Source organism: Xyrauchen texanus, chromosome 27 (genome assembly GCF_025860055.1).
Source record: "Xyrauchen texanus isolate HMW12.3.18 chromosome 27, RBS_HiC_50CHRs, whole genome shotgun sequence".
Lineage (NCBI taxonomy): Eukaryota > Metazoa > Chordata > Actinopteri > Cypriniformes > Catostomidae > Xyrauchen > Xyrauchen texanus.
Window position 1 is genome coordinate 8559247 of NC_068302.1, and position 9440 is coordinate 8568686.

The 9440-nt window shown below is 37.9% G+C and overlaps 2 protein-coding genes across 2 annotated transcripts in view; both read right to left on the reverse strand.

Moving 5' to 3' along the window:
• LOC127620524 (bridging integrator 3-like) overlaps nucleotides 1-917 on the reverse strand; it is an 85853-nt gene extending 84936 nt beyond the window's left edge. Inside the window, exon 1 of the mRNA XM_052093656.1 lies at nucleotides 800-917. The gene's annotated coding sequence lies outside the window, so the exon portion shown is untranslated. The remainder of the gene's footprint in view (nucleotides 1-799) is intronic.
• A 3273-nt stretch (nucleotides 918-4190) lies between these two features.
• LOC127621126 (early growth response protein 3-like) overlaps nucleotides 4191-9440 on the reverse strand; it is a 7109-nt gene continuing 1859 nt past the window's right edge. The window contains exon 2 of the mRNA XM_052094592.1: nucleotides 4191-7853. Coding sequence (XP_051950552.1) covers nucleotides 6739-7853 — 1115 coding nt within the window. The 3' untranslated portion in view covers nucleotides 4191-6738. The remainder of the gene's footprint in view (nucleotides 7854-9440) is intronic.

The window sequence follows — 9440 nt, forward strand, 5'->3', positions numbered from 1 at the left end:
TTACAATGGATGTGAATGGGGGCAAATCCATAAACGTTAAAATACAAACTGTTTCAAATGTATAGCTTCTAAACTTTATATCACATTTTACAACTTCATTGCCATGACAACGTTGTGACCCTAAAAACTACTGTGAAAAAAATTTTTCAAACTACTTTACATCAAGTTAACAGAAGATTGAATTGATTTTTATATATATAAGCTTCAATATTAAAAAAATAAAATAAAATAAAAAGCCCCATTCACTTCCATTGTAGGCTAAGTGCCTTACTGTAATTTAGTTTGGGTTTTTTTCTCCTTTTTTTTATAAAAAAAAGGAGGGATGGGTTGAAATTATTTTAGTCGTACTCATAATAATATTATGCCACAACTGCTGTCGATTCAGTTTAAATTGTACTGAAACCGGCATATTCCTTTAATTGAAACACTCTGGAATCTCTGTCATTCATGAAAGATGGAAAATTGCATCTGCTTGAAATATACAGAGATATTCGTCAATGATTCATACATTAATGATATAGCTTTAGTAATATCTTTGGATTGCACAGTGTCGTTTATATTCACGTTAAACTCAAAGTTGTTAGATGGTGCCTCGCGAGCTCGCTAGCCAATCAACGGTTGCGTTTCAAAACCTCGCGAGCCGTCAGCCTAGACATAACCTTCCTTTCTATTCGAGCGTACATCTTGTCTAGGTAGGGAGCTCACTATGTTTTGACTCACAGCCAGCGACACTTCACGCGATTCGAAAACAACCCAATTGTTATTATTTACTCACTCATGCACCAGTCGTGATACATACCAGCTAATCTTGCGTTCAAATTCAATCCAAATCAATCGGCTAATAATCATTTTATGTCCAAATCATCGTCTTTTACAGCCAGACAGCGAGCAGGAAGTGTTGAAGATTTTAATCTACGGCAAGCGGACAGGTCAAACTGCAGGCATCCGCGCGACAGATGCTGTGCGAGATTTTTTCACGTCATATGAGATAATACGTTTATAAGCAAATACAAATGTTTTAAGCAAGTCCTTTTTCTTTACGGAGACAGATTATTGACCCTTAGAAATGTCTACTATGAATTATTTGAGAAAATATATAAATAAAAGGCATGTAGTATAATGTGAATAGTCACATTTTAAAGATACCCACAGGGTTTCTATCAAGTAATTTTTTATTCAGATATTGCCCTTTTAAAAGCTATTGAGAAGTTGAAGGGGCTCAAATGTTCCTCCTAATATCCCTTAGGAGAAATAAGAACAGATTTGAGATTAAATGAGATGATTCTTGTTGTCATAGCCTACAGTAAAACAGTGCTGTTAACTTGAGTAAGCTACTCAAGATGGTAGAATTTAATAAGAAATGATTGATTTTATTTTTAAATACCTGTATTTTGATCGCAGACTGTGGTGTCTTGGCAGATCTGAGCACATTTTGTGACATTGTTGAAATATCTTCTGAACCTCAATAGAGTCTTTTCCTCTGGAGAAAAATAAGAGAAGCGAAAGGAGACTTTTGCTCTCCATTTGTGTCGAATTAGAATTGAAAAATGCCCCCCCTTAAAAGTTCTTCTTATGAATATATTGGTCATAATAAAGTTTTGTAATGCCTCATATTTGTAATCTGCCAGTCCAAATCTCTATCAAACAAACCGCAGGGCCGTAGATGCTCCCCCAATAATCAAAACAATCTATTACAACCACCCCATAATTTATACCATCATCAATTGAAACATGCAAATGATTCACGCTGTAACCCCCCCAATGTTCAAGCCAAATCTACGCCCTTGACAAACCCTATCGAAATTTCCACATGTGTGTAAAAGATAAGTGGTTGCTTATCATGGTGGTAAAACCAGTTTTGCCGACCACACTTTTGTTCATAAAATATATATGCATATTTGTTTGTTTTGTGCAACCGCAACACAAAGAAGACACGATGCTTTCAATCGCATTTTATTCAGGTGTGTGTTCAAGTACGTGTCAACCAGAAAACACTGAATTTACAACAAAATGAGAAACCAAGAGAACATGTCCTCTCCACAAAAGGATTACAACAATTAATTTTGAGAACTATTAAAAGATTTTAAGTAACACTGGGCCTTAGTATAAGGCAATGGAAGTAACAGGAGGTAAAAACGTATCAAAAGATCCTTTCTTTTGTTGAGCTAAACCCCACGGTTTTGCCCATCGTGCTCATAAAAGTGATCACAATCAACTCTGAGTGCCTCCGTTCTGATAAGAGACATGCAAGACATGCATAAGATACAGTCCTGTAGGAAAAGAATACGGATACCAAAATATCGGCCCAAGGTGGCCACACAACAATTTCCACATTATAAACCGTAAACACTATTGAACAGTTCAGTACTATGAGAACGGATGGGCATCAATAAAGATGACTTTCTTTCATATCTGTTTTTTTTTGTTGTTTTTTTTTTTGCAGATGAGATGAGCCATTGCTAAATCAGTCTTTAATGACCAACTATAATGAGGGATTCAAAGGGAGCAAAATAATCAGGTAAACAACAGTGAATCAGTGTTGTGAAACATCGCCTGCTTGAGCGCTGACAAGGGTCACATTTACATTTCTGTGGTGTCCTCTACGCATATTGTTCCAGGGAAACCAAGCCTGCAACCCGGTTTGGCACAAACAAGGCTGTTCATTCTGGCTCTGATCCAGCGTGAGACAGTGAACAGTCATTTTGAGACCATGACATGGATGAGTTCAATTGTGACACTTCTCACGAGTCACAACAATATCTATTCCCTTCAAAAACAGATTGACTTTTTAAGGGTTAGATTAGCCATAAATGAAAATCTGCTCATCATTGTTCCAAACCCATATGACTTTCTTTCTTGCGTGGAACAAAAGTGGAGAAATTATGAAGAATATTGACAGCGCTGCTCTTTTTAATACAATCAAATTAATTAGCAATCCATTGTTAAGGTTAGGGCTAGGGTTAGACACATGGTCAGTACACTGATTTTGTACTTGGTGACCTTTTTTTTGGCAATTCTAGTGAGATGTACCGAGACATTCACACACAAACAGAGAGGAAAATATGAACATGGAAGTACAGATAAACAGGTGCATGCAAGCATGCTGAAAAACATACATACACACACAAACACACGCACAAGTTTTTCCGGAGGTAACGATTGCTTGTTGCTTCACAGAACTTTAAGAGGAAGACGTTTACTTGTATTAGCTATTCAAATCTGAGTTAAGCTGGATATTGTGTTTTCACTGGTCGTAGCATATATTATAAATTAGAATTATAAGGACTTTATTCTTTATAACACCAGTGGAATTTCAGTTTTGTTCCTTTACTTAAACTTTCCAGCAGCTTCTAACATTAAACACGGTTTTCTTCCAAGCCACTCTATTCCATACATCAGAGTATGAATTCGCTCTCAAACTGCAGAAATGCACATATACACAATTCCACTGGGTATCTGATCTGGGAAAGCTGCGTTCTCTATTTTTACTGCTGCAGTTTGGCCCTGGATTCTGATGTATCTTGGCAAAGAAAGAAAGAAGAAAATAACATATAATATTAAAATAAAGCCAGATGCTATTTTGCATGTATGCTTATTTTAAAACCATAGTTCTCATACCATATGTGCCTTTGAAATGAAGATATCTCTCTACAAAATGAAAAAAGAGCAGTGGAGGAACCTTGAGGAGAACCAAGTATTATCCTGAACCTTTCTGCTGATTTAACCAAACATTTACACTCTCCACCGGGGAATCTAGCTTATCAACTCTCAATAATATTTCCCCTCCTTTTATTACAGTGAGAGAGGTTAAGAGGCACAAACGTATTTGTGTACACGATGCTGACATTAAGGGCCATATCGATGCATAAATTCAAAACAATAATGCCAATGTATACATAAAAAATCCCTGTTTAGCTTTTGGCAAATTTCAGCAGTGAGTAGATGAGTTTTCGGATCAATATTAGGTTTTTATCATTTCTGTTTTCCACCCCAGATACAGTAAGTAATGCGTTTTTTTTTTTTAAATCAGTTGCAGGAAAAGCATCCTGATGAATACTGATAAATGAATACTTATTATATTGCCTATAAGCAGCTTCATTATTTTATCAAAGGATTGACATAGTTTGGAAAATTATTTTAATGGTCATATTAAATACATTCTACATTTTGATTACCACTGTACTGTAATTTTTTTATGTAACCATAATAATAATAATAATAATAATAATAACAATAATAAAAGAAATAACTATTTACAGTACTGGCCTTGCAAGGAGGTGGGAAAAAACATGAACTTTTCCAGAAGATTCCGGAAGTGGAGCTCACGAATATTCTTATTCTTATTTTTTTTTTTTTAAAAAAAGCTAATTGATGGTTTCTCATCTTTGGGCCTTATGTACAATGTTGTTAATATTGCTAAGAAATGAATAACGTGAATAAACACTTAACAGCGTTAAAATTAATTTACGTTTTTTGTGACATTTTTAAATGGAACTACAGTAGACCAAGTTGCTACTAGTTGTGAAGCTTAATTGTAAAATAATATAATGACCAATTCTTAGTCTAAATTTGGTAAACACAAAGGTAGTCGACTAAATAATAGTGTTATGCCTTCATCAAATGATTTGCTTTGTATGCATAGTTTGCATATAAGATAATGAGACAGGTTTTTGCTTCCTTTTTTCAAATAATCTTTCTGTTTATTCATTTATTAAACACATCATTCAGTGTGTCCGCAAGTCATCAATTGCAATGTTGCGTGCGCTAATAACAGTTAATATTTGTAACTTGTGACTAGAAATTATGTAAAATGCATCAAATTTGGCACTGTCAATACTCAACTTTTCCAGCACACACACACACACACACACACACACACACACACGCACGCACACTTATAAAACATTTGTCAATATTTACACAATCACAATCTGAAAAACAGAAAGAAAGAGAACGAAAATGTAAACACACCCTTCGTTTCAACATTCAGTCAATGTAATATCTGGGTATGCGGGTGTTTGCGGGTGTGTACATGCACACACATAGACACATCATAATACTGAAGGAAATTGCTTTATACATTCCGAGTAAAAAAACATGTAGTAATATGTTTGTATATTTAACTGTACAAAACCCCTCTCGTTTTTCTAGTTAATATTCTGAATCTCTAGGCATGTTTCAAATATGAGTAACCGTGGAGATACCACATTACGGTGCTGCCCCTTAGAGCAGTATAATATCGAAATGGTTCCCATCCAAAAAACATCTTGAATGGCATGCATATAGCAGGCAGGCCGCAGCCGGTGAAAATGCAAAACAATGACTCCTAAGATCAATCCTGCCCAGCGGTGATGCTTGTAGGCAGGCATTACCATAATTTTGGCTGATTTCATTTTGAAAACCGTTTGTACGTGTGTGTTAAAATCTGTGCTGAATATACAATGTGCATAAGAATGGGACCCAACGAAAAATATTGGATGATAAAAGCATGAAACATAACTGTCCGGTAAAACAATGACAATAACGACAATGGAAACCTTACCAGAAAAATGTTCGCATGAAAATAAGTCATGTTTACTGTATTAACTCTTGTTGACACCATGTGTAGTTTGAATTGGATGTGTATTGCTGCAGGTCCTCAAAGATGACTGATTCAATCATTTCAGTACTTGCAAAGACATACAACTGATACTAGTGCATGCGTGCCTACAGGCAGCGAAAACAGAAAGGCAAAATATTTGGATCAGATCACCATAGCTGATTTTAACAGAAGAAAAGTATAGAACAGCAAGTTTGGCCATTATTCACATAAATTAAGTGAAACAATTAGGTGAAAAAGGCCACAACTGTCTTAATTTCATCCCTTCAATGTAAATTTCTGAGCCAGACTGTGTTTTATCGTTGTTGTTTTTCATTTTATTGCACTGCCAGTCTGTTGTTGATTACATACGCCATTCCAATCCCTTAATTGTACCAAAGGGATTTTAATATATGAAGATAATGCAATTTAATTATGCAACAGACTTTTAATGTACACCAGAAACTCAGTCAGCTTAAAGGTTTTTCCCAAATCAATGTCTGAATTGACTCTTACAGTAAAGTTACATGCCTGTAACTTCAGTATAATCCCAGCCAGGCTAAAACAACCAACAATATAAAAAAGTTGTCTGATGCATTTAAATAAATTTGGCACATTCTGTTGAAAAACAACAACAATAACACAAGAAATTAAATAATTAACAATCATTTTAAAAAAAGACTGCAAAACAGTATAAGCAAATGAAAGTGCACTTTTAGAAATCTGACAACCCAATGACAAAATAAAATACACATAGGAAAAACAGAAACAGCAATCAGATCTCTCCTTGTATGGAAAACAAAAATAAAAAGAATACAATTTCAAGGGATGCATCTTGTCTCCAGAGCCAGAGTTTAACTTTGTGTTTGCGCTGCATCGGTAAGTGCTATATTTGTGGATGGACCTCACTGCTAGAACTGTTATCTTTGAACCCCAACCCCCCACCCATCTTTCCCATTCATGCGACACTAGTCCACTAACTCTGCATCCATTTGACCTAAAACATTAGTGGCTACAGATATATGCCACCATAATCAACAGAAACCAGGAGGAAATGGATGGATATGAAGAGATGTAGAGAGTATAAGAGTCAAGTGTATCTAAGAGAAGAAGAGAAACCTTCATTTCTTCTCCTTGAAGTCTTACTTTGCAAGTCCATCTCATGCACAAGTGGTAACGGTCATGATATTGGCACTGCTGGGTCCCGCACTCCCACAGGAGCTCGGAGGAGAAGCGTGGCTCCCCCCTGCCCCAGCGCTACTGCCCTTGTCCGAGGGCTTTTTGTCCTTCTGTTTAAGATGCACCTTGGCGTGCCTCTTTCGTTCATCACTGCGAGCAAACTTGCGTCCACAGAACTCGCAAGAAAAGGGCTTCTCGCCGGTGTGTGTTCGGATATGCGTGGTAAGATGGTCGCTGCGACTGAAGGATCGCATGCAGATGCGGCACTGGAAGGGTTTGTGCCCCGTGTGGATGCGCAGGTGGCGCGTCAACTCGTCTGATCGCGAAAAACGGCGGTCACAGTTCTCCGCCGGACAGGCGTGTGGGCGCTCGTGGACAGGGGTCTTGCTTGGCCGGTTGGGGTACTTTCTTGGTCGAATGGGTTTGAGAGCAAGTGTCTGAGAGGGTTGGTGGTGTTGAGATATGTGCTGTTGCCCACCGAGATACCCAGGATGGATCTGTTGCTTATCCTTAAAGGCTCGAATGGTCTCAAGGGGAGTTATGGGAGGTGGGTTCACTCTAATAGGGTCCATGGTCTGGAATGGTTTATGCTCCATCACTCCTACGTCTCCCTGGTGATGGAAGAGGTTGTAGTCTGGGATCATGGAAAAGAGACTGCCATCCATGCCTGGTTTGGATGTGGTGTGGTAGTCAGAGCTCGGGTAGGGCAAAGACGATGACGTGGCAGGGCTGTGATGGAATGCCACTTGCTCTGGGTATATCTCGCCACAGGTGGAGTAGGCTGGAAGAGGTGGTGCGTATACCTGATCCATGTCTGACGACTGGCCGCCCATGCTGCCGCTCGATGAAGACGTCTGGGCGTTGATGTTGCCTGGTGACGGTGACACGCCCAGGATTCCGGCACTAACCAGACTGATGATGTTGTTATCTGGACACCAACCCGAGCCTCCGATGCTGCCTGAGGGAGGGGTGTCAAACGCGAACTTGCCTAGGTAGGTGACGGTCTGTCCACTTCGACCGGATTGAAAACTATTGGAGCCATACTGAATCTCTCCATTTCCCTTCTCGCCAGCCATCCCCAAGTCCATGATATTATCTGTGAGACAGGGTCAGAATGGATACAGTCAATTCAGAATGCAAGAACCACATCAAATAATGTTAAAATAAACTATGTATGGCAAAGTGGCTAGTGAAAAGTTCTACATCTACTTCTAGGAGCATGTACATCATCTAATAGATTCTAACTACTAACTTTCCCTTGCTTGCTTTTTCACTTGAGTTTTAAGTTGGTCTCAGAAGACAATGTCTTGGCATGCCTTTGTTAATCGCCTGTTCCAAAAAACAAACAAAAAACAGAATAAAGTAAAGCATATCAGTCCAAATGAAGGCGTGGGATATGATCTTTGACAAAATCCGAAGAGCAAAGTACTGCAAGATTTCAATGAATCTCCCTCCTCCTTTGCCAGCTCTCTTCTCTCTTTGTGTCCCATATTCTACTTGTGTATTCAATTGAAGTACTGAAACTTATTTGGCAATAAGGCTTCTCCTTACAACAGTATGTCACCATTGACATCACTGTTACTCTTGTACTCTCTCTCTCTCCATCTCCAACACTTTCAGCCTTCACTGAGAGAGGAGAGTCTCTTGACACTTGACAGGTGCTCAAAAATATACAGCCAAAAGGATCCATTTTACGGTAATAACATTTACATACTTTTGTCCATAGCGGGTTACGGTCCATTCAAGGTATTTTACTGATAAACATTTTGTTTGTTTCCTGGGAATCGAACCCATGACCTTGGCATTGCTAGCAATGCTCTACCACTTGAGCTAAAAGAATCCTCGCTTGATCAGTTTTAATATTACATTTGTAATCTGTCTGTAATCATACAAAACTATGATGATTAACATGATAAAGTGCTGAGGACAACTTAATTACTCACAGCACATCTATAAAATAAATATTTAATGATGGCTCATTTAGTTTTATCTTGTACATGCACTTACAGTAATCACAGTGTGTATACCAAATTGAGGCTTACTGTAGAAACAAACAGAATGAAAATTACAGATGGTCGTCGCATCTGCTCAACACACACAGGGTACATGTGTGAAGAGATGCTGTGCTGTGTCTGGAGGAAAAGATTCGTTTGGGCAAAATCGGGGAGAAAAGGAGAACATGGTGTATTCCACAGATAAGAAAAATGAATTTCCCTTTATTTCCTGTCATTAGGATGCGTGTGTATACATTTTACACCCTTGTATTTTTTTATTTCGTTTTGTTTTGTAATGCAGAATATAAGGAGAAATCTGAAAAAATCTGTAAATTCTCTCCTGAAGAAATGCAAGATAATGTACATGTTTTGAGAAATTATTCTCAAATAATGATCTTCTTTCGGAACTGGATATTTCGCGTTGATTTTAATGTGTTTTAAATAAAAGAAGTCAATATTCTCCCGCAAGTGTGGAAAACATCGCCTCTCTTCATCTTCAGAATGAAAACCACATCAATGACTATGTGAAACTTCACCAGTATGTAAAGAGGCCGAATGATCTGATCCTTTCACTCTTTATGATAACTCAGAATCAGATATATGACACGATCAACTCTAGATTTTCAGATCAGATTTTCTAATGGCTCACAATATATGGGTATACTATTTCCACGTGACGTGTGGTAGCA